The sequence below is a fragment of the Artibeus jamaicensis genome, unplaced genomic scaffold, assembly GCF_021234435.1.
Source record: "Artibeus jamaicensis isolate MK-2021 breed Jamaican fruit bat unplaced genomic scaffold, CSHL_Jam_final scaffold_1689, whole genome shotgun sequence".
NCBI lineage: Eukaryota > Metazoa > Chordata > Mammalia > Chiroptera > Phyllostomidae > Artibeus > Artibeus jamaicensis.
In genome coordinates this window covers 10,737,951-10,763,105 of record NW_026522029.1, presented here as the reverse complement: position 1 = coordinate 10,763,105, position 25,155 = coordinate 10,737,951, and the positions used below count along the sequence as shown (strand labels likewise).

Here is a 25,155-nt window from a genome sequence, read left to right as displayed (position 1 = left end):
CGCGAAGCGGAAATATATTCTTTTATCACAGTCTGTGTTTCTCCGCAGCTTCTGGGCTCGGCGCCCCTGTCGCCCCGTCTCCTAGGCAGATGGCGACCCCCGAGCAGCCGCTGCCGATGTCCAGAGGATGCCAGGGCTCGGCTTCGCTCTCTCCGCCGCGGGGCGACCGAACCCTTCTAGTGAGGCACCTGCCAGCGGAGCTGACCACGGAGGAGAAAGAGGACTTGCTCAAGTATTTCGGGGCGCAGTCCGTGCGCGTCCTGTCCGACAAGGGGCGACTGGTAAGGGCGCCCGTCCCCAGCCGCCCGCGGGGCGCGGGACTGCTGAGACGGGGAGGAGCGCTCGCGCGGTGGGGGCGCCCGTCCTTCCTACTCGCGGCGCTGGCGTGCGGAGGGAAGTGGATGCTGCCTGGCGCCCAGGTTACTGACAGCTCAGCGACGGAAGTCGGGAAAGGCCGGGCGCGAGAGCGGAGTGTGCCTTAGTGTCGCCCCCTTCTCCGACCCGGCTCGGGAATCTCTAAACTACTCCTATTGGGCTGTGTGTGGGGGAGGGGGTTCCTCTTAGTCTCCGTATTCTCAGAAATATGGAACAAAGGACTTGTGAAAAATCTTTCTTCATTTACAAGCCCATGTTAACATGATATGCTCGGCATTCACGCAGAGCATATCAAACTATGATAGTAACTTTGAGTAAACTAGTTACAGTGTTTCTATTTCACTTCCTTTATACCTGAAGATTTCCTTTATACCTTTAGATGGATCTGTCTGCATTGCAAGAATAAAGGCCCTGTTAAGTTTCTGTAAGGTGGTTTTTCGTGGGGCAAAACATTAATGGTTCGAAAGTCTCCCCAGTGATTCCAACAGGCAGTCAGGATAGAGACTTACTGAAAAAATACCAAGTGCCAAGTCCTCGGTGTCTTTGATAGGTTCTGCACCTGTACGCACAATGGCATATAAGGAATGCAGTTTTGCATAGGCTGAGTGATACAAGGAAAGTCCTTATAAGGGAAGGGCTTTGAACAAATGACATTATTTCCAGCAAATATAAATATTCTACGTGATTCTGTTTAAGTCTGCTTAATTAGGTCATCTTGGATCAAATTAGGCAAAAGTATAATTTTGATATAATTACTCAAGCAATTTTATTTTTTTAAATTTTTATTGTATTTTTTGCATACCATTTAGCACCCTTATACTTCTTCCACCTTGCCATTACCACAGCGCTGTCTGTGTCCCTGAGTCCTTTTTCCTCTATCCCTTCGCTCCCACCTTTCCTACTCTCGTTAGCTGTCATCCTGCTCTCTCTAAATCTGTCTCTATTTTCAAGCAACTTTAAATACTTTAGTGAGTACAGACAAGAACTTCTCCTTAGCATAATGATTCATTTACTTTGGACTTATGTTCCTTTTCTGATGGCTTTAGACAACTTACAATTTATACTTAAAAATAGGTTTCTCCCATTGAACCCTAGTTACAAAGATAAAGCCCAAAGGACAGAGGCTCTCAAGGAATGTTTTTCGGTTGAACATTTTAAACTCTGCATTTGGCTCTATAGAGGAAGGTTTAAGATCTTTAGATGTGTTACAAAATGGGAGATATTTTATATTTTTGCATGGTTAAGGGTGGTCTGTTGTGTCTAGTAGCAGGGTTTTTTAATTTTTATTTTCATTGACTTTGGAGAGAGAGAGGAAGGGAGAAAGGAAGAGCGAGAGACATTGATTTGTTGTTCCACTTATATATGCATTCACTGGCTGTTTCTTGTATGTGCCCTGACTGGCGATCAAACCCACAACCTTGACCTATCAGGATGATGCTCTAACCAAGGAGGCTCCCCAGCTGGAACATAGGGGCAGTTTTTAAAATTGTGGTGAAAGATTGTATACAATATGCTGCGTGTGCATGTACCTTTCTGTGAAAAAGGCTACATAGCTATTGTCTTGAAGAAGTCCGATGCAAAAAAGATTCAAAACCACTGTAATGAAATTAGTAGTGATTAGTTAAAATCATCCAGATTTTTCATCCTTTTTCAACATTACATGAATGTGTTGAACACTGTTAAGTGGTAAAATATCAGTTTATGAAAAACTGAAATTATATTGGAAATAATTTGTACCTTAATTCTTTTTCAGAAACATACGGCTTTTGCTACTTTTCCTAGTGAAAAAACAGCCATCAAGGTATGACTTTTTCTGTACTATTAAAGTTATCAACGATTATTTATTTAATCATGGTTCAAAAATAAAACATCATGTTAAACTATAGTATTTAAAAACAAAAGGTTATGCCCCACAGGCTACATTTGGTTTGTCATTTGGCAGATCTTAACCCAAAGCTTGAAGTATGTAGACAGAAGAATAGTAGATTAATAGGAAATAAAATGAAAATTGAATTGTAATCTCATGTATTTAAGAATAAATTCTAAAGGATACAAAGATCCATAACTTTGTCACTGTTGCAAGGCAAGATGTGTTAAGTATCAAAGGGAGCGTGGTGTGTGTGTCTTTTTGTATTAAGTTTTGGGGAATTGCTGGTGGTGGAAGTGACAGTTTATGGAGGCCTTGAACAGTCAGTTGGATTTTGAGAAGGAAGCAAAGGGAGCCGGCCTTCCAGGTTGGAGACGTGGCGCCGGGAAAGTTGTAAGTGAGGCAATAGCCTCGGGCTGAAATGGACACAGGGCTTGCCAGGGAGGTTCACTCTAAATTGGGAAGGAGAGATCGAATTTTGTTTCTAGCCATTCCAAAGGCACTTGATACTTTGGCTCGGCCAATCATGTGGTCAGGCCTGCGGGAGAGCTCTGGTAGCTTCCTGTGACTGACAGTTGGAGGTGGAACACGTTCGGAGGCAGAAACAGCAGGTGGGAAGTGGAGATGAGAGAAGCAGTGGCCCAGGCAAGAGGAAGGGTCTGTGTGAGCTGGGGAGAAGATGAAGAAGCAGGGCGAACTTGGCAGAGGCTGAGCTTGTAGGTCTTGTGATCCCTGCAGACGCAGAGGCTGAAGGACAGGGACAGCTTTGAGGCGTTTGAACTGAGTTACTGGGTTATTACGTCTGACGACAGAAGGGGCGGGGTTCAGAAGGTGTTTGTAAAGGTAGATAGTGAATTCATATGTTAACTTTGAGGAGTCAGTGGGCTACTTCCGTGGAGATATTTTTAAAACAGGTAAAAATATGGCTCTAGAGCTGAGGCAGGGTCAGAAATGGAGTTTCTTCAACCAGACGAAGGGACATGGTTGCCCGGAAGACTAGCCGGCAAAGGAGGTGGGCTAACCTAGCTTTGCCCCACCTCCCTGCAGGTTTACACATAGAAAAAGTGTAGCAGAACCGTGTACCAGGTTGTTAACAGCTTTATCTGAGGGTGGGATTGCAGAAGACTTTCACATGTGTATTTTTTAACATAGAAGAATATTTTTCAGAAACATGTTTTTTACAGAGCATAAAGATTGTAAGTGAAATCCGGTGATAAAAGCCACATTATGTGAGGCTCACAATTCACTTGGAGGAGAGGACATGGAGCCAGGCAGAGTCTCGGGGAGCTGTTTCTCCAAAGAGAAGAAGTGAGAAGTGGGGGGCCTTTAGGCTACAGTGTACTTGACTGATTATTAAAGAGGGGAGGGAGATGTTTAAGAAGAGGTAAGTAGCTGAAAGAGACAGGGAATGAGTTAACCTGAAGAATGAAAATCTGAAGTCCCAGAAAAGAAGAGTGTGGGTGACGTTCGTCTGAGAGGAGGAGAGGTGAAGCATTTAGCTTATGTACCTGGGGTTCAGGCGATGAACGGTTAACTGACTGAAGACATTGATTTAGGGCCTTGAAAATCATTGAAACATTTTGAAACTGGTTTTGTATATAATGAAGGAGTCAAATAAGGATGCACAAAGGTGGTAGAACAGAACTGTAGTCCCAGGTGAGGCCCACAGTCTCATTTGTCCAAAGTATATTAAGTGCCAGCTGTGTGCTGGATGCTGCGTTGGGTCCGGGGGTACCCCGTGAACAGCAGTTTTACGCCCTCATTGGGGATCCCATTCTCAAAGGGACGATGGACCATAGATTGTGTGAGAACGTGATAAACGCTGTGAAAAGATGAGGAAAGCAGGAGGACCGGAGCGCTGGTGGGGGCTGAGTCGCACTGGATGCCATTAGGGTCGTGTTCAGGCAGCAGGGTGATGGTGGTGAAGGAAGTTGGCCCAGGCGTGTCTGGGGAAGTGCGTTCTGGGCAGCGGGACAGTTAGGACCGTGCAGCTGAAGCAGACAGAATGAGGGAGGTCACCGGGTCGGAGGCCAGAGAGGAAATGGGTGTCCTGTACGTAGGTACAGTCGAGTAAAGCAGGGAGTCACAGGGATGTTTAGGGTGAAGCAGTAGCACAGTGTGACTTAGGTATTAAAAGGGACCACTTTGGCTGCGGCGCTGAGACTGGATGTGAAGAGGCAGGGAACTCTGTTACAGGGTTATCGTGGATCAGTTCACAGGGTTCATTCAGCCCCGAGGTCGGGTGGTTGTAGCAGCGGAGAGGGGGAGAGGCGGTTAGATTCGGGATATATGATGAACGCAGAGGCAGGCAGGATTTCTCCATGCTTTTTTGATTATGCAACGTGCAGAGGTGTTAAAGGTGACTCCAAATTTTAGGCATGAGTGTGGAAGAAGGGAGTTCCAGAGACTGAGTGGGGGAAGGGTGCGGGTGGAGAACCTTTGTGGGTGGAGGAGAAGGTGACTGGTTCTGTTTCGGAGGTTTTGATTCTCAGGTGTCTGCCAGGTGGTAGCTCAAGGGGAGCTGTCCAGCAGTTCGGATGTAGGTTCCTGGACTTCGGGACAGAGGTTTGGGCTGCAGTTACACATGGGGTCATCACTGTGGAGATGGTGTTTAAATTTAAGGTGCCGGTTTAGGTCACGGAGAACTTAGGTAGACGACCAGTAACAGAGTTCCTGAGTGAGCCCATATTAAGAATTCGAGAAGGCACAAGCCCGAGAAATTGAGTAGAAACTGTAGCATCCACCAATGCGAGCAACAAATGGTTGGAAGCTTTCAGGAGTTTAAGATGGAACTTTATTGGTCAAAGTTTTACCTGCGCAGGGGCGAACTCTCGGGGTGTCCGGAGACACGGTGCCAAAATGGCTGCAAATGAGAGTCGCGCCTGGTGCTTACAGCCTAGAGTTTTTTATTGGGGTGAGCAAGCAAGCAAGCAAATACAGAAGCAGACGTAGCTGTTAGCAATTGGCTATCCCGAGAGAACACACATGGCTATGTTCTCTGCTTGCAACAATGGATACTTTCCTGCAAAGACAAGGTCATGCACAAGGTGGTTTATCTTGTCCAGCACTCTTTGTACTTTCTATCTTCCTTGCTGAGACAGTCTGGAGCCTTGCTCCTAGTCTGGAGCCTGCCTCGGGTTCCTCTTGGCTACTTTTATCTAATTCCGGGCCTAACAAAACCAGTGACAGAGAACTAGGAAGAAAACGGTAGGAAAGTACGGTGTTGACACAGCAAGTGGAAGTGCGTATGAGGAGGGGAGAGAACTGTGTTAGATGCAGAGGAATAAGCGCTGACCGTGGCCCGAGCGCTGACCGTGGCCCGCCAGCTTGGCTGTGCAGAACTCGTTGTCAGACAAGCAGTGCCGGTGCACTGACGGGTTAAGGCCTGAGCCGGGGCGGATGAGTGTGCGGCTGGGTGGGAGGAGAGGGGTGTTCCATAGAGGGCTCAGTGACGCTGCAGGGGGAGCCGTGGTAAATAAACAGGGTCACCGGCTGAAGAAAAGAGTGGGATGGGGGAAACTGGGGTGTGTTGTACACTCACAGGGATGACCCCCTGGAGAACAGAGGGGTAGCAGTGGAGGTAAGAATAGCCCCGAGCAGTCCTGGGGAGTAGAGGAGGGACTCCTGAGTGGTGAGAGAGGGTGGGATTTAGCATCCAAGTCAAGCCATTGGGTAAAGAAAAAGAGCATGGATAGTTAATATCGTGGTAACAGCTGGAAGGTAGAATGTGTGGATGCAAATGCCGGTATGTGGGGGTTAGGGTGAGAATCAGAAGTTCTCAGCACTCGCTTGAGTTTTCTCAAAGCAGGAAGCAAGGTCCTAGGCCCAAAGAGCGGGGCAGGAGTGTGGCAAGGCTGAGGAATGCAGAGAGATCGGTAGAAAAAATGAACTAAGAATACTCGTATAACATGAAATTGTGTGGCCTCGTTCTGGTCCCCCCCAGATTTGTGGTTCTGGTCGTGAGCTTAGAGTGAGACTGAGCAAATTCATTGTGCTTGTTTTTCTAACCATCTTCAGCTGCCAGGAACTGACAGCTGCATTGCACTGAACCCGATTTTAGTTTCGCTAAGTGGTAGGAAGCAGTTCCTGTTGAGCAGTAAGCCTGGCATGGCAGCCTGAGGTTTGGAAAGGGTGAGAAGTAGCCCAGGAAGCCGTGACAGCATTGACAATGAACGTGTGTAATGCGGATGGCCTCTAGCAAATACTTTCTGGTGCAGTGACCAAATTTTTCACTCTCTTTTTCCAACCAAAGGCACTGACGAGACTCCACCAGCTGAAACTTTTAGGTCATACTTTAGTTGTTGAATTTGCAAAAGAGCAAGATCAAGTTCATTCCCCATGTCCCTCTGCAGGCACTGAAAAAAAGAAAAGGTAAGTAGATGCTAGGCTTTCCTAACATTTCAGTGTTTTTTAATCAGTTGTGTTGCTATTGCATTGTCTTCAGACTAGTAAGTAACTAATTTGAAACAATAAGTGACAGATCTCTCTCTAATTGAATCTAGTACTTTAAGGCAGTGTATTTGTTTTTGTTTCTAACTGCAAATGTGAGGTGGGAAGAGAATGGGGTTAAAAGCACTGAACTTGAAGTGGGGGGAAGGCCACCAGGACGAAGCCTTTGCTGTGTCACGGAGAGTGAGGGTCACCAGTAGGCCTGGCCTTTGAAATCAAAGCCTGGAAGTTGGTTCCCAGCTGTAACTCCCGGTAGTGACAGAACCTTCACAGATTTGCTTTACACCCACAGTTCGAAAAGACTAGGCCCTGGACCAGCTGCATCTAAGACCCAAGTCCCTGGCTCTTGACTGGGATACAGATTCTTGGGCCCTAACCCAGTCCTGCAGAATTAGACATTGGGGGCGGGGGTAGGGAGTGGGCAGGGCCGCAGAAACCTAAGTTTTAACCAGCGCTTTAGGTGGTTTTGGTGCACGTAAAGCCTTTCAAGTGCAGTTGCTGAGACCCTCAGGAGTTCTCAGGGTCTGCAGTCCTTGTACCACCTTCACCGGGTGGCAGGAAGAGTACATGGAAATGCGGCCCGCCTAGTACAGGTCTGCAACGGGGGAGGCGCTCGGCAGAGGTCGGTTCTCTGGTCCTTGTCTGTCATTGGCGTGGGCCTGAGAGAGGCTTGACGTTTTATTTGTTGTGGCGCTGTTCTCCTAAGGCCTTGTGTGAAAAGGGCATGTTTTCTTGAACCCAGTTTTTCACCCTGTTTCTAAAGGTAAGATGAACTTGGACTTGGCTGTGTTCTAGGTCTGATGACCCTGAGGAGGAAGAAAAAGAAAAGAAGGAAGTTGGTTGTTTAACTGTAGAAAATGGAATTGCACCGAGCCACGGGTGAGCCTCTGTTTATATTTTGTTCTTCAGGTTGGTTGCACTGGCGGGTTTATGTGTGTGTATCACAAATAATACAATTATAAAGGGGTATTTTGTTTATATTATTAATTTGTTGATTAAATATTTAGAGCTATAAGAATTTGTCACTGAATTTGCTTCCCTGAAAATATTCAGAGCTATAAGATAAGGCCTGATAAGAACTACCTTATTTTTCTTTAATGGAGTCAGAAGGCAAGTTTCTTTTTAAATGTTCTTATTTGGATCTATTACACACAAAGCAGATCTAGAGAACTGAATCATTCAGGCAATTTTATATGCTGTCAGATGACCTAAAACAAGTTGTGGATATAAAACTTGGTAAAACGTTCTCATGTTAAATATTTTTTAGGCTGACGTTTCCCCTGAATTCATGCCTCAAGTATATGTACCCACCGCCATCGAGCACCATCCTGGCGAACATAGTCAACGCCTTGGCAAGCGTGCCCAAGTTCTATGTACAGGTAGGCGGAGCAGAACTGACTTCACCCAGTAAATGCTTGTGTGCCTTGGTACGCCGCTTTTCATGCCGATTCTCCTACTTTTTCTTACTGTGTTAATTAGACTAATTCGGACAGGCGGTGATAGTACGGTATTTTGAAGGGGTCTCAGTCAGTCCAGGCCCCTGTAACCCAGGGCTGGAGACCGGGTGGCTTGCAGACCGAGGCCGTTCTTTCTTACAGGGCCGGAGTCTGGATGTTCGAGGCCCGGGGGCCAGCGTGGCTGGGGGCAGGGCCTCTTTGGCTGCAGACGGCCGCTTCTCTTTGTGTCCTCACTTGGCCAGAAGGGGGTGACAGGGCCCTCAGGGCCCCCTTTCATAACGGACACTAATCCCGCTCCTGGGCTCAGCCACGTGACCCAATTACTTCCCAGGTACCCCTGTCTCCTGACCAGCGCGTTGGGGTCAGGATTTACTGTATGAATTTGGGGGCGGGTCGCAAACATTCCATCTATCTTTTCATTACTACAGCACAAGCAAACCATTATGTTCAGCATTGATACTAATGAACATAAGGCAGGTCAGGAAACATAATTTCGGGTAATTCTTTGTACTTCAGTGCACACCTTTACGTAGAGATTCTTTCTGAAAGGAACAGGCGTAGTGGGGCCCTTGGCAGGTGCAGGAAAGTGTTGGCTGTAATGGGAAACTCTGAAGAACAGCACACACACATAGATAATGTTTATTTTCTTATTTCACTTCTCTCTGCTCACTCATTCACAGTAACCAAGGGGAAAATAACATTTCAAGAGACTTTGCATTTTAATAAGGAGGGGGACACCTGCAGAGGTGACGAACATTTTGGGAATGCCAGTCTCCCGAGAGGCCCCGGGGCCTTGCCCCAGCCCAGCCTGGGCAGTGACGGGCTCGGTCTGCCGGCCGCTGGGCCAAAGTGATCGGCAGTGTGATGGGGGCATTTTTAAGTGCATGGTTTTGTGAGGCGAATCATTATTTTTCTAAGTGATTTTAAATGTTTCATCACTTTAAGGTGCTTCATCTTATGAATAAAATGAATCTGCCCACACCTTTCGGACCCATCACTGCGAGACCTCCCATGGTAAGAAAGGTCTCAGAGTTTTCAAGGCTCCACATGTCTCCGCCCCAGGTGGGATTCTGGAGGCTGAATCTTACACGTGCTGTTCCGGTGACTGGTAATGTGCCCTGAAAATAAGGCGCACGTATGAAGTTACCGTGATAGTAAAATAGTGGAGTGGAGACCCGGGAGGGAGGGCGGGACCTGGAGCAGAGGCTGTGTCCCCACCGGCGCCTTGTGGCCCTCTAACCCAGACACGGCGCCGCCTGTGACACAGTCACATGGGAGACAGGTGACGCTCTAACTTCCCGCTGCTCCTCTTTCGTCGCCTGCAGAGCTCCACTTGCAGAAGGAGGTTGCTGATGTTTATTGGACTTGACTGTGCTGCAGACTTACCAGTGACTTAGGTCATGGGCTTTGTCTGCTCTGGAGGAACTCTGGTTGTTTGCTGTAGGGCTTCTTTAGTTTAGGCAGTACCCATGAGGAGGGGTCTGAGAGCTGACCCTCAGCTCTCAGTGGAAAGCGTGCCTTTCTGCTGAGTGCCGTGGTCGGCTGCTTCTCTAACCGTGCGCCTTTAGATTTCCGACCGTCCCCTGCCACCCCAGCACCGCAGTGCCCACACACCGCGGCGGCAGGAGGGAAGATGCGGCCGGCTGCGGGAACAAGTGGACTCAAGTCTCAGTCACTTGGCACAGAATGTTGTTTCTTGCTTATGTCAAGCCCATTCCCAAAACAGGGCAGAATGGTGTCCTGCTCTACTGAGTCATAGGGGAAGCCCTAAGCTGGCCCACTGCGTGTGTTCCCAGGTCGGAGGGGTCATCGCCACGCAGCCTGCAGCTGTGTGTGGGGGGATTATGTGCAGAGGGTCCGCAGGCCAGCAGCCCCGCTGACACTCAGGTCCGAGGTGCACTCCAGCTGCCAGGGATGTTTGGGGAGTTTGCCTGGCCAGGGCCCCGGGGAGGAAACCGCGTGGACCTCAGCTGGCTGTCCGCCACCGCAGGGCCGGGTGTGTGAAACAGTGTCCCGAGGTGCAGAGCCGAGCGTCCTGCGTCCGAATGGAGTGGCTGCCCTGCTCCGCAAACATCACGGGCCGTTTCTGTTGTCCTTGTTCAGTATGAAGACTACGTGCCATTGCACGCCCCTCTGCCCCCCGCCTCTCCCTGGCCTCCGGAGGAGCCCCCTTTGCCCGATGAGGACGAGGAGCTGTCTAGCCTGGAGTCGGAGTACGAGAGCAGCGATGAGGAAGACCGGCAGAGGTCTGTGGCTCGTTTCGGGTGTTTGCAAAGCACACGCTGTCAGAAAGAGGTCCTCTTGCTCGTCTTAATTGTGCTGGAAGCCTTTGTAACTCGACATTAGAGCTTGTGCCTCCCCCGCCCCAGCCCCTGAGTGTGTAGTGGTGGTAGATTAAGGTCCGAGACTAGGTACGGAGACGTAAGGAAAACTTTTGGATTATGGGTGATTTTTCCGATTTGTGACTATAGTGTTATAAACCACAACCGATCCTCATTATTTGTGGATTTACCCACTTCCTAAATGTAGTCGTGACTCCAAAGTCAGTGGTTGCTGTGCTTTCCTGGTCTTTGGAGGCCACAGGCAGGCACAGGACGGTGGCAGGTTCGAGTCGTCTGCCACCTGCTTTCCAAGGTGAGGTGGAACAGGTGACCCTCTGCCTTCCTGTCTCAGCTGTCGTTCTGTGAACAGGGGTCCTTTTCATTGTCTGTCCAGTACCACGTGTCCCCCACCTTTGTGCTCTTGGTGTGGTGATGTTGCCATTTAAAGTGGTCTCCCGGCATAGTGTTGAAGTGCTGCCTAATGTTTCCAAGATCAAGGACACTGCGACAGCCCCGGTGGAGAGCAGGTGTGTGTTAGATAAGTGTGTCCAGGCAGGAGGTGCCCGTGCCTGAGAGGTCGGTGGCAGCGCATCAGCAGTCTGTGTTAAGTGTGTTTGCACAGAACCACACAGGGTGTGTCTGGGTCGGGAGCCCCTGGGAAGTCAGGGGCGGAGGCTCACAGGAACCTGACCCTGAACTTCCCTAGGGGCGGCGAGTCATCGTTCACCAGGTTTTGTTCGTGGAGATTTTATAGAATAGGAGCATGTCAAATAGCAAGAATGAGAATACTAGACTATGTTCATATTGTTTCAGCTTTTTCCCCTGGATTTTATTCATCTCAGAAAATTTTCTAGAGCAATTCTGTAGAATTTCATTGAAAAAACTATTTAAAAACTACTGCAAATTAATTACTTTTTAATTAGCGTTCTGGATGATCTACAAGTGTTATTTAAGATTCTGGTGAAGAGCAGTAGGTTGCTAATCCACAGCATAGCCTAGGAAAGGAATCGCTAACATTTTCTAGGGCCAGAGAGTCCGTCTCCGGGGGAGAGCAGCCCTAGACTGTCCCTAAATGCACGTGCACACCCGTGTCCCAGAGCACCCCCCCACCCCCCCGTTCACAGACACGGGCAGCTGGGTTTGGTCAGGGGCTGCAATCTGCCAGTCCTGGCCCGGAATCCTGGTGGGGGCAGAAGGTGGGGATGTCGGGACTCCACGCAGAAGGCACGTACAGGAGTAGTGGATGGCCTGGGTCAGAACCCACGCAGGGACCCGGGCGACATAGACAAGTAATCAGCAGTTTTATTATGATCGTGTCAATTTGCACTGAATTAGCAGCTACGTGCATGTCCTCTTTCTAGGGAGAGAGTTCAGACCGACGTGTAGGGGCTGCAGAAATCACATCATAGGGGTGCAGGGAGCATCCGTCTCGAGTGGAGACTTTTAGGAAGGCCCATCGTTCCCGATAGACTCATTTGGGTTATTCTCCTCTAAGTTTACTTTTTAATAAAAATAATGACAGGAAATACAAATGTGGACTGGCCCAAACCTGCTTGTTTTTGTACCATTATGTGTACGGAGTCCTGAGAAGTACCAGGTCTTTGTGTGAACCAACCTCTTGTTTCATGTCTCCCTGTTATCTTCTGGAAATGTGGAAAAAGGGTGGTATTTAGTCATTCAGCAAATACGTGTTGATTACCCTGTATAAGCCTGGCGCTGTTGTTGAGACTTCGTGTAGTTTGGATGAGCAGTTTATGAATGTAGACATATGTGTTGTACACCTGGATTTCCTCATAAAAGTCTTGGTTAACTGTGGTTGTGAGGGCTTTAAGTGTTCAGCGTGTGCTTACGTTTTCCCTTGCGTAGGACAGAAGGTGTCAGTCTTGTTTAAACCACGTGGTCCCCCCTTCCCTGCATTTTACTGTGTATGTTTGCTTTGCTTTTAAATTGCACGCATGTGACCCTGGAGAGGTAGCGACTAGTGGTTTTGGAGCTTCCACTCATGGAAACGAGTGTCCAGCCCTGAACAAGATCCAAGATGCCCGGAGAAGGGCTATTCTAAGTAGTTCTCGTAATGGAGGTAAACTGTGTACAATGTATCGGTTGTCACAGGGTGATTGTTACTCACAACCTGCTTCAGAGTATCGCCCTGTTTGAAAACTTTGTCCTCAAGTAAGTTACTTGGTTCTATAATGATTTGCAACAGTTATTTACAAATACTTTTAAATAAAAAACTTCACTGCGGGTTCCCTTTAGTAATTAGAATACGAGTCACAGCAGTTTCAGTGTTTGTAAGGCCTTTGGATGGCCGTCCAGGCAGGAGCAGTGAAGTTCCCTGGGCGGTATCCGCGTGTCCCGCTGCCCCGTGTGCAGCCTGTTGGGCTGTTTCGGAGGGCAGCTGGTAAGTCTTAGAATGAAACTTATCCTTAAAAGATAAATTAAGTAAGTTCCCACTTCCTTCACACAAAGATGAACGTTGAGCAAGGAGATGTAGAACCTGTTCTCTTGTCAGGTGTAGTATATCTCAGTTGATTGCTCAGGAATTCTGCGAACTGTTTTGTGATTTTTAAAGCCAGGTGCAAATTTCAGGTGGATGGAAACAGTGGTGAACAGTTACGCTTCTACATAAGGAAATGCATTTTTTTGCTTTCCCTTCCCCAATGTAGAATGGCCAAACTGATGGAATTAGCAAATCTTCAGCCCAAAAGACCAAAACCCACAAAGCAGCGCCAGGTGAGAAAAAGGCGGAAAATAAAGGACATGTTGAGTGTACCAGCGTCTGTCTCACACAGGTAATTTTGATTTGGGTTCTGAAATAGGGGCTGGGTACGCCCTTGTCTGCTCGCTTAATTCACATCGTCTAAAGCAATTACGGCAGAAATTCTACCTGCCTGTTCATCAGGGAATCTGATGTACTTTCATGTCTTATTCTGATAAAATTACTATTCGTTGCAACTTTAATGTCATTTAACTTTTCTACAGTGTAAATTTCCCTCGAATTTGTAAGTAACTTCATGAATTGAGAAAGGAACTTATTAAAAGTATCTGTTTTTATTTTTAAAGGAATGAATTTTTAATCCTTGTTTGTTTTTATTTCATCTTAAGTGTTTTTCCTGCCTCTGTCTGTCTGGACACCAGTGTCATGCATTTGATCTCTAGGAGCCCTGAGCAATTAAAAATCAAATAATGTGAACCAAATTAAATGTTCTAATAGCTACAATAAAAGAATAAAGAGAAACTGATGTAATTAGTTTTAATGATATATTTTATTTTACCCATTATATGTTTTACTCATTATATATAATTTACCCATTATACATAAAATATTACTTAGCATGTAATTAATATAAAATGTTATTGATGTTTTACATTTTTTGTGCAATATTAACAAAGTCCAGAGTATATTTTATCCTTAGAGCATATTTTAATTTGGATGGCAACATTTTAAACGTTCACTGTCTATTCCGTTGGACAGCTGTATCGTATAGTATATGAATACACTGCATAAAAGGCTTATATTAAATGTAGAATGAGCTTTCATTGCATGTCGTCAAGTAACCTTCAGTTCAGAACCAGTAGTCCTCACGTACTGTCACTTACTGAGCGAGTCGATGCAATTTCTTAGCGTCTCTCCAGTCTGCTTGTCCATCTAAACTGGGACTGAATAGTAGCAGATGTGCCAGGGTTTATTGGTGTGGCAGACGGAAGGTTTACTCTGCGCCATGCCTGTGGTGTGAATGCCTTCCGGTGTAACTTCCAAAACGCACAGCAAAGGGGAAGTGGTGTTTCCCTGGGGGGTCCTACTTCCGGTTACAAAGTAACAGCGCAGTTGTTGGTCCTTCCCACACAGCAGCGTGCACCCCGTGCTGTCCCCGTCGGATGTGTTCGATCAGCCCCAGCCGGTGGGGAGCAAAAAAATTGAATTCCATATAAATACTGACGTGCCACCTGCATTAAGGAAAGATTTAGAAAAGGAGCAACACTGTGAAGAACAGAATCGTGGTAAGCATGTTTGTTCTAGCTCTTTAATATGCTGTGTGAATAGTCTTTTCACTCAGCGTTTTGTGCTAGAAGTAAATTTTGTGTGTGATGTTTCTGTCTTGGTGTTTGTGGACTGTTTAAAATATACAATTAGGCCTTCCTCAATATCAGGGACTGTTACCCATTTGGAACCTTTTTTTTTGAAATTGGAACTGGTGCTCAGTTAACAATGAAAATGTCACTTGTGTTTTGTCATTGACGAACTCCAGGGCAAGTGCAGTCTAGCTTGTGCTGATGTCGACACTACAAATATAATAGAAGACGTTCTCGAGTTTTGTGTTGCTTGTTACAGGCGATGTGCAGTGGTTTTATTACTACAGTGGTTTTGTTAGTGTTATTGGTAGAAAACAGTACCGTGACTATCTTGTGAGTTGTAGATTTTATGTAACTTTCTAAGAATCGAAACAGGGGAGATTGTTTACCAAGATGCTGTTTGAAGTGTAAAGATAGTTCATTGAATTCACAGATATTTTTCCTGCTTATTTTAGGCTTTAATTTGATCATAAACGAGCATTCCTTTGTTCTTTAAATCTTTTATTTAAGTTTTGGAAATAATACAAGTTTATAGAAAATGTGACTGAAACAAGGGCGAGTAAAGTACAACTTTTAGAAGTTAGCACTTCACACCCACTGGGCCCTTGTTCCACTACTCAGAAAAAGCCACCGTTGACGGTTTGGTGCATGGAGGCCCCTCCGGACCTCGTTCTGTGCACAGGATTGGTCATCCACGCAGGAGCGACCCGTGGGAAGCCCAGAGCGAGGTGGGCTCCGAGCAAGGCCCTGGAGGGCAAGTCAGACGTGGTCACTGCGCTTTCGGAGCTGGGAGTGCAGCGGGAGTAGCTCGTTAGGTCGGAGCCTGAAAGCGTGTGTGTTGCTGTTCACGGCCCCCTGACCCCCAGCGGTGTAGTCGTATCGCTGGTTATCACGCATGCTCTGTCCGCAGAAGCTGAGGGGGCTTCCCCTTTTTTGCTGTCACGGGAAATGGTCTTTGCTCGGGTGTCTGCAGCGCAGGCGGGAGCGTAGGTGGGAGTCCCGGCGGGCACTGCGGTGCGGAAGGGAGAGCCGGTGCGGGAACGGAGAGCCGCCTCTGGTTCCAAGGCCCAGCCCCCGCGGCCAGCGGGAGTGCCTTGCCGCTTCAGCCGGCTCCTCTCCTGTCCGGCTCAGTGTTTGCGTTTTCCCTGCTGTGTGCGTTTCTTCCTTCTCTCGTCTCTAAGCTTTGAAGCTTCACTTAGCCAAGGGCTCAGCCCTGCAATGACAGGGAGACCGCCCGCCCTTTCTGCAAGTCTAGCGGGGCCCTTGAAGCAGGACGGAAGCCAGGTCGCCTGGGCCCCGTGTCTGCGGCGGCCACCGGGGCCTGTGTTCACTTCCACACTCCTCTGTGCAGCGTGATCTTTGCACCGTTTCACAGCTTTTCGGAGGGTCTGCTTGTTGGTAGGTGGTACAACTAAGGTTTTTCTAGTGAATGTTGACTCTCGGCCTTCCCGACTCCTCTGCCAAGCCAGGTTACTTCTCCCTGGAGCTAATAGTCATGCTTCATTAGTCAAATCCACTAAATGTTGTTGTCTAAAATAAAAAATTTACAGTGTTTTGAATTTTCATAATTGAATGCGTAATTTCTTAAGTATGCAAATAATTCTTTTTCTTAACTTCCTGTAGGATGAAGATTAGGATTGACTTTTTTTTCTTTTTGGGAGTGGAGGTTTAATGGATCTTTTTTAGTATATTCAAATAGGAGCATCTTATTTTATGATGTTTTATTCAGCGATTGTGTTTGGGAAGGTCGATACTTGTTTCACAGCATTCTGGTGCAGTACTATGAAATCTTTTTACCCACTCTGTAAATAACCCTGAATCACCACACCCCGTTAGCAGAAGGCCTTTTAAAATTATGTGATTCTTTGATGAACGGCAGTGTTTTCACACAGGTGTTAATAGTTCTCAGTGGGCAGGTTAAACACGATGTTGATTATTGCCCTGCCCCCGCCCCCAACACACATTCTGCCTCTTCGTCATCAACTACATGTTTCATTGGGTGCCTTTCTGGTACCTCAGACTAAATATAAATTAAATACGGGTGGGCAAAGGTAGGTTTGCAATGCACTGCGACCTCTTGAGTTAATAAAGCCACTGCAATAATCATAACCTGCATGTCTTCTTCCGCATGGAGATCCCTAAACCTACTTTCGCCCTCCCCGTATGTAGAAAATGAGTTCATTTCCTCCCCACTTCCCAGGCCCCCAAAATGCACCGCGAAGCAACCGCAGGCTGTTTGCTGTCGTCTATGCTGCTCCCCTGTCACAGTGGCAGAGCTGGAGGGTCATGATGGGAACCATGTGGCCTGTGAGCCCTGGAAAGTTCACTCTTTGACCCTGTCCAGTTAAAGTCTGCAGGCCCGGACACTGTTTGGAAGGGAGGGGTGTTTAACGGCTGTTGTTGATGTTAACTCTTAGATTCACCTGCTGAGGAGGTGGACTCATCCAGTGTAGGATTTGGAAAAATCTTCCCCAAGCCTAACGTGAACGTCGCCGAGGAAAGTAAGGAAGACTCCGATGAGATGCCGTCGGAGTGTATTTCCAGGAGGGAGCTGGAGAAGGGCAGGATTTCCAGAGAAGGTAATTCCGTGACGTAAACAGCACTTACTCCATTTTACATTTCTGCCACCGTGCAGGAACAAAACTGCAAATCCTGCCTGCTCCTTACCTATGGGCACAGACTTCAAAACACCCCTCGGCTAAGGTTTGTTGGCCGCTTTTCGATTTTAACGCCCAGACTTCATGGGGAGGAAAGTCTCTGTCAGTATGTTTCTGATTCACGTTTGGAAACACCGTTGTTTTTTCCTGAATGTTTTCTGAAACATCGTAAACAAGGGCCCGTGGCCGCAATCTGGAGATCCCCATTCCAGGTGACGGGCCAGCCCGGTGCTGTGCCCGAGACTGGGGCGCAGCCCTTGTTTGTTTAAAACCAACAATTGTTACTGTTTGGTGATTGGAGGTCAGTATTTAAGGATTTCATATCTGAACACGATAGTTTTTTACTTCCAAAGGACTTTTTCCTGGTTTTTAATACATTTTGGGAAGATATTTAGGAGTTTTAGATTGACATGGAACACCTTACAATTTTTCCTGTAATCACGGGAAGCAGGTTTCTACCAGGCAGAACGTCTCGCTGTCGGGAACAGATTATTGACACTAAGTGGGGGAAGTGGTACAGGGATTCGGGAGCTGTGTTTGTCGGAAATACTCCCATATCACGTGTGAGTCCTCGTTCTTCCCTTTGAATGTGCTGGTGCCTAGTGACGTGGGAAACTGACTTTAAGCAAAGCGATTATACCGACAACTGGTAACATTGAGTTCAGTCTCTTTTAGTAAAGTAACTCATCTTAAGAGGAACTTCAAGTAGATATTGTGTGGGATAAATTTTAGTTATTTTAGATGCCTGGAAATTTTATACTTTATTTCCTTTTATCAATTCAGGTTTTTAATGGGTATTTTTATCCCATAACATTACTTTTAATTTTTATGGTTTTAACATTTTCATAATGCTTATTTTGTCTAACAGTTATATTTCAATGTTATAGGTTTTTAAAAAATTCATAAAAATATCTTAACTTTATATCCTTCTGTGTTTTGTTTTTGAATAAGAAATGGAAACACTTTCGGTTTTCAGAAGTTATGAACCCGGTGAACCAAACTGTAGAATTTATGTAAAGAATTTGGCTAAACATGTTCAAGAAAAGGTAGGTTGAAATTTACAAATAAATTTTATTATTTTACTTTATTTTTTTTGCTGGACTTCCTTATCTGTTTTTCTCTTGTTGAAATTCTAGGACCTTAAGTTTATTTTTGGAAGATATGTTGACTTTTCATCAGAAACACAACGAATAATGTAAGTGGAAGTGATATTATCAGCTGATTTTCTTCATGGGTTGTAAACCAAGCCCCTTGTTTACCCCAGCTTTTTCCCTGTGGTTACAAACAGGATTCAGCAGCCTCCTTGAAAATGGGCAGATCGTAGAAATGTAATATTTCCGTTTTCTTGTGGGCCATATGGTACCTGTTGCAATACTCACCTCCGCCTTTGTAGTGTGGAAGCGGCACGAACAGTACATTCACGGCTGTTCACGGCTGAGTCCGAGTGAAACCTCACGCAGTGGCCTTGTCGTGGATTCCGGCTACAGCAGAGGTTGCCACGTGCCAGCCTGTGTAGAAATGACCGGAAGAGCTGGGCAGACAGTTTTCTGGTTGAGGTAGCGCCCACGAACGTGTGTTCCTAAAAAGCTCATGGGCTGCGCCGAAGCTGCCGGCGCAGAGATCGAACTTGGAACACCGCTGTTCTGATGACTCATCAGTGATAGCAGCCAGGAGACTGTTAGATTCTCACCCTGGCGGTGAGATTTATGGGCAGTGCGTTAAGCGGGGCTCCCAGTTTCATGAGAGTGGGAGAGAAGGATCCAATTGGTAATGATGTGGAAGCTAGTGTTTGGAGTTAGAATGTTATTCTTTGTGATTCCATAATAACTCCTAACGATACAAGACCCTTTGCCTCGTAATTAGAAGTCGGAAGAAGTAGAAAAGATGAGAAGAGAGACTTTTCAGTGAGGGTAAGGGGGAGGAGTGACTCACAACTAGTTAATTTTGTTTGAAACTCCCGGTGCAAGCAGTACTGCTGCAGTCTTATCCGGCCTGTGTCTGTCCGGACGGGAACACACAGGTCTCGTAATTCCCCATCATACCCGTCAGGGGGGACACCTCTTCTTATCAGGACGCCTCGTTGGTTTCTGCTGGCCCTGTGAAACCCTGGGCCTTGTTCTTGTTGCTGCCTTTGAATGTGATTATAAGAAAAATAGATATTAAATATACATAAATATACACAAATGTGTATATGTATTCTTTTCCTCTATTTCTAGTGTTGCCTGTAATTAGATTTTGATGGGAAAAAAGTTCTATATTGAGAAGGCAATTCACAACAAAATGATAAATTAACAATTGTTTCACACAAGACTAGTTATGTGAATTTTTTAAACCGTTACTGCAGTTTTAATGCTTTATAAAATGCTTTGGCCTAGTCCTCTAGACTATCTAAATGGCAAGCTATACTTGAGTTACAAGCTACAGCCTGATTTTTCTAAGGAGTTTTGGATATAGTTTGTCTCAGAAATGCTGAAAACTAACACCCTGTGGAACAGCGGGACCCTGTAGTCGTAATGAAAGGCTCTAGTTGGTGTCTCCGTGTCTGACTCGAGCGCATGGGGGACTGCGAAGACCACCGGTGCGACCGGGCTCTGACTCCGTGGGGGGTGACGCCCTCCCGCTCTGGAAGCCCGTGGCTTTGCTCTGGTTTCTGCCAGTCCTTCTCTTCCCGGCTCGTAGTTGTTTTTTGTCACTGGAGTGGGTAGTATTGAATTGCCTTCATGAAATTTTTTAAAATAAAGATATGAAATAAAAACTTAAGCAGTTTGCTTTTATAGTTGCTTGTATTAAAATTTTTAAATCACAAATACATGTAAAACAGCTAAAAAGGTAGGTACAAGTTCATCCTCAAAATTATATTACCTACCTATAGAATCAATTTTAGAACTGAATACAGAATACAATCTTAGAAAGCTTGAGTCATTTATGCGTTAGATTGTATAGCTGTGTTTTTCTCTGAAATACCAAAGTTGTAAATGTTCAGCACGTTTCCATTCGCTCCATCAGAATGGTGCGACCTTCTGTGAACCCAGACCCCTCTGCCCCGCCCCCAGGTTTGACGTCCGCCTGATGAGAGAGGGCCGCATGAAGGGGCAGGCCTTCGTCGGGCTTCCGAACGAGAAGGCGGCAGCGAAAGCCTTAAAGGAAGCGAATGGATACGTTCTCTTTGGAAAGCCGATGGTGGTCGTATCCTCCAGATCGGTCTGTTTGAAAGACGGTGGTTTCTAGGAGGAGGGTGTCGTTGCAACGGATTGTTGTTATCCATAAGAAGACTCAACAGCTGGCATTCTGACTTGAGACGGTTACAAACGGACTTACCTGAGTCAGATGAGTTTTATTTCGGTTTTCATTGAAAAATAAAGGAACCTCAGCAGTGTGAGGTTATTAGAATTTAGCCAAGTCTAAACGTTTCACTTATGTAGCTCAGAACAATGTATTCATGCCAAGCTTGAGACTTCAAAATCCAGAAACACATTCGGAATCATTAAAGATGTGGTTCATTGGAGTTTTATTTTATAGTTTAGCATATTGTAATTCATATTTGTATTTGAGAATTTTAATAGCCACAATGTATGATTTATGAACCGTCCTACTTTTAGTTAGTAGTTAATGCAGTTTGCAAACCAGAAACCAGCAGGATGGACGAAGGAGCGAAGGTCTAGTTATAAAATATATTTTAGCTGGAGAGAAAAGGTAAATTGTTTGCTTCTTCTCCAGGGACAGCAGGTAGATAAAGAAATATTTGGCCAATGTCTGAGAGTAGAAAAATAAATTAAAAAGATGAATTCAAAAACTGCATTCCTACCCTAAATGAGAAAGTTGATAATTCCTTAGAAAAGATTACTTTCATGTTTGAGAAGAAATCCTTAACGCTTAACTATTAGCAGTTTGCTCGATCTGCGAGACCAAAACAGGATCCTAAAGAAGGAAAAAGGCGGCGTTAACAACTGGTACAGGTGAGTATGGGCATAAATTAATAAAAGGAGGAGCCTTGTTTGAGCTGAAAGTTAGGAAGAGTAAAACCCTAATGGAGGAATAACTCAAGTGCCTCCTAAGATTGTGAAGGGCTCAGTCAGATCCATCTGTCTGTCTGTCTGCCTGTCTGCAGTTAATTCCCATCAAACTTCAAAGTCGGCACCCCTCCCCACACTTTTCTGGGACGGCTGGGCCACCTCAGGACAGATTGGTCACCCTCAGTGGGGCCTGAGAAATTTGCATTACTAATTACTCATTGAACACTTCAAAGAAATAGATAGGCATCTTTTGTGGAATGGAATCTTTTGTCTTCTAAGCATTTCCAACTTTAAAGTTGACTGATTTAGGAAAGGTGAATGAAAATACATACTTTTCGTTTTCTCTTTAAAATCTTTCTGCCTTGGTATGCTAGGAGAACATGAAGTAAATGGGTCAAAATGCCTGGTGTTCAGCTTAAAAAAATTTTCTATAACTTGGAGAAAATCTTGCTTAATGTTTATTCCTTTTGTGAGATACCCTGAATATCTGAGTTTTGTTTTAAAGGGTCTATATTAGTTTAGTTAGAAATCCTACAGAAACCTCAGTGAAACAGTGAAAAATAAACAGTTTTCAGTGTGTTTAAAAAAACCCATTTAATTGTGAATTCGATGTGGAATGTGAGAAGAAAGTAAACTGCCGTCTGCTGTTCTTCCTTAGACGCACCCTGCGCACACGCTGCCGTAACTGACACACACAGTGTATCCTTTCTCGTATCCTTTTGGGGGCCGCACTTTTTGGTTTTTGTTTTTCTTAAATGTTTTGTCCCTTCCACCCACCCACGGATCCAGATGAAGCCACAATTTTTTTACAATTTCAAGGAAGTACTGCTGAATATCACTGCTGATTAAACCAATCTTGTGTGGGTTTTTTTTAGATTTGTTGCTACATTTTCTATTCTGTTCTTTAGCTTACATATTTTTTTGCAGGGAAAGTTAATGAATCAGGTCAGTTTGTTTGCTTTGTAGAATGTGTGCCTTTACTCTGATACAGAATTTAGTCATTTTCTTCGTTTATGTATTTTCTGGACCTGATTCAGTATCCCCTATATTCTGTTTCATGACATGTCTGGTTTAGAAATTCTGTATAATGTGTTGTAAAATTTGGCTGGGGAAAGGTTTTTTTTTTCCTTTAAAAATTACAAATACTTGCAATAAAACAACTGGATTCCTGTATAAATTCCAAATAAGAGTGGCAGACCTCACAGAGGAGGAGTGGTTATAGAACTCACCATTGAGATAAATAGCACTAGAAGTTTTTTTTCCTCTTTTTTGTTTCTAAACCAAATCAAACCAAACCAAAGGAAGAAGAAAGAGTAGCAGAGGTGGAAGACAGAACATTGGCCCAGGGTAGCACGTTGAGTGAGAGGAGGCGGCCCCCGGTGGGTATCGTGGAAGAGTGGTTTCCGGGCTGGTCCCGGACAGAACCACCCAGAGCAGGTTCTCAGTCCTGGCTGCACATTCGAATGACCTGGGAAGCTCTTTAAAAGTACTGATTAAAATGTCAAACAGAAAGACACGCTAAAAAATATACTGAAGTTCCTCCCCCCGAGTTTTGACTTACCTGGTGTGCAGCAGATACTGGCTGAGAACACGGAGGAAGGGTTTTTAGACATAAAGATTCCTGAACTCCAGCCTAGAACGAGTAAATGGGAGTCTCTGGGAGCGGGGGAAAGAATCTAAGTTGATGAGGTTGCCTGTGTGTGGTTGTAAGGACTGGTCAGTTTGGAATCTGCTTTGTGAGATGAAAATGGTTTGGTGCCGAGTTCTAACCTGGCCATCCTGCTTTTATTAGTGCTGTGAAGACAATTCAAAAAATCTGTTAACCATTCTTTCCCTAAGAGTACGCATAAATGCTGAAATTGCTATTATTTTTTTTGACAGGGAAGTTAAATACTACAACTTTTGATGTTGTAAATCAATTTTTAATGTTGTAAATGTTGAGCTCTGTTTCAGACAATTAAAATTTAGTCCTGACATGATTCACTAATTTTCTAAATAAATATTTTGGTTTTGGTTATTTTGAAACTAATGAACTTTTTAATAAACATGATTCTTTTTAATGAACTTTTATGCTGTTCTAGGTTCCTTTTGAATTCCGTATCTTTCCTGTGTTTCCACCTTGGAGAAGAACTTGACCTCCTGGGCTGTGGAACTGTGCGTAACGGCTTTTAAAGTGTATTCAAAAATTAAGCTTATATTCACTTAAATTAGTTTATCGGAGATGTATTATGTGCATTTTAATTAACTTCATATATAATAAATTATTTTCTTTCCAATAAAATGATGTTCTTAATTTTTAATGTGTTTTATACTGCTAGGAGAGTATAATTTGATAATTACATAAATTTATTATAGTAATTTTTACATTAAATTTAAATTTTACTGTAATTTTACAAATAACAGCCTTTTAAATTTTTTACCTGTATACCAGTGTACTTACTTGAGAAATTTTTTTAAAGTTATCTTATTTCTGTTCATTCCTGTAGAAGTTCTGATTTTGTTTTGTTTTGTTCTGGGTTTTATTTGTTTGTTTGTTTTTAGTGGTGGGGGATTTTTTTCAGTTAAGGAAATTTGTACTGTTGCCCTCATTTCATCTTTTATTTTTGGGCCCTCACAATCTATCAGAATACCACTCAGAAGGTGCCGATGTTCCCGTATAAAGGTATCTCTTCCTTTAGTGAAATTAGTTCCGTGTGTGTGAGTAGAGGGACTTTTCATACAGGCAGAGCTCACAGATACCAGGAGTTGGGTCCAGACGACCACAGTAAAGCGGGTCATACACGTTTGTTGACTTCTTGGTGCATATCAAAGTTACGTCTGCACCATATGGTGGTCCATTGGCTTGTGATAGCATTATAGCTAACAAGAGCAATGTGCATACCTTAATTTAAAAATACTCTTTTGCTAAAAGATGCTACTGTCATTTGAGCCGCCAGCAGGCCTGTTCTCTTGTTGCCTCTGTCTCGGTGGCTGCGGACCCTTCGGGGGCTGGTTGTGAAGGCGGCTGCGTCGGCTGACTCTTTTCCTTTCAGGTCGGTTTCTTTGGAGCATGTGATGTTGTTTGACAGCATGTTTAGCCACAGTAGGACCTTTTTACAAATTGGAGACATCCCTTTCAAAATGATGCTGCTTTTTAAACTAAGTTTATGTTATATTTTAAATCTTTGGTTGTCTTTTCAACAATCTTCACCAGGAGTAGATTTCACCTCAAGAAACCGCTATCTTTGCTCATAAGAGGCAAGTCCTCATCTGTTAAAAGTTTTATCTATTTTTGGGCTCCACTCCTGGTTCTAGTCCTTTCAATTCCTGCCACACTAGCATTCGCTGCCTCCACTGAAGTCCTAAACCCGTCAGAGTCATCCCTCAGGGCTGGAGTCAGCTCTCTGGAACTCCTGTTAATGTTGATATGCTTACCTCTTTTCATGAAGTGCAAATGTTCTGAATGGCATCTAAAATGGTGAATCCTTTCCAGAAGGTTTTTCAATTCACTGGCCCTGGTCCCTCACAGGAGTCACTGTCTGTGGCAGCTGGAGCTTTATGAATGTATTTCTGAAATAATAAAACTTGAAGGTCAAAGTTACTCCTTGATCCATGGGCTGTGGGATGGATGTTATGTTAGCAGAAATGAAAACGACAGACATTAAATTTCATTGTACCTCTCCATCAGTCCTCTTGGGTGACCAGGCGCATTATTAATGAGCAATAATAATTTGAAAATCTTTTTTACTGAGGTCCTAATAGTAGGCTTAAAATATTCGGTAAACTTTGTTGTAAACAGATGTGCTGTTATTCCGTTTATGGAACACAGGCAGAGTAGATTTAGCCTAATTCCTAAGGGCCCTCAGGTTTTCGGAATAGTAAGTGACCACTGGCTTCAACTTAGCATCACCGGCTGTATCGGCCCCTAATGAGAGTCAGCCTGTCCTTTGACCCTTTGAAGCC

The 25,155-nt window shown here is 44.9% G+C and overlaps 1 protein-coding gene across 4 annotated transcripts; it reads left to right on the top strand.

Moving 5' to 3' along the window:
* The first annotated feature begins 89 nt into the window (after positions 1-89).
* On the top strand, positions 90-24,212 carry RNPC3 (RNA binding region (RNP1, RRM) containing 3). 4 transcript variants are annotated; one of them, XR_008389839.1, is made up of 16 exons: positions 90-281; positions 2,129-2,176; positions 6,495-6,613; positions 7,487-7,570; positions 7,959-8,070; positions 9,094-9,162; positions 10,252-10,394; positions 13,136-13,261; positions 14,323-14,471; positions 16,961-17,122; positions 18,152-18,246; positions 18,337-18,395; positions 20,254-20,386; positions 21,085-21,156; positions 21,872-22,592; positions 23,295-24,212. XR_008389839.1 is itself a non-coding variant. In XM_053655903.1 (15 exons), the coding sequence occupies exons 1-14, from the start codon at positions 90-92 to the stop codon at positions 21,142-21,144; spliced, it is 1,554 nt and encodes a 517-aa protein (XP_053511878.1). In that variant the 3' UTR covers positions 21,145-21,156; positions 23,295-24,212. The 4 variants fall into 4 exon arrangements, 2 of the variants coding, with proteins under 2 accessions (XP_053511878.1, XP_037008920.2); XR_005083606.2 differs by having other exon boundaries at positions 14,320-14,471; XM_053655903.1 differs by lacking the exon at positions 21,872-22,592 and having other exon boundaries at positions 14,320-14,471.
* The last annotated feature ends 943 nt before the right edge of the window (positions 24,213-25,155 follow it).

What these genes read in the sequence shown, in the direction of transcription:
- RNPC3 (XM_053655903.1), top strand. Translation starts at nt 90, where the DNA reads ATGGCGACCCCCGAGCAGCCGCTGCCGATGTCCAGAGGATGCCAGGGC. An exon ending in CTGTGAAGAACAGAATCGTG is followed by an intron (nt 14,472 to 16,960) that starts GTAAGCATGTTT and finishes GTTAACTCTTAG; the next exon opens with ATTCACCTGCTGAGGAGGTG. An exon ending in GGGCAGGATTTCCAGAGAAG is followed by an intron (nt 17,123 to 18,151) that starts GTAATTCCGTGA and finishes TTTTTGAATAAG; the next exon opens with AAATGGAAACACTTTCGGTT.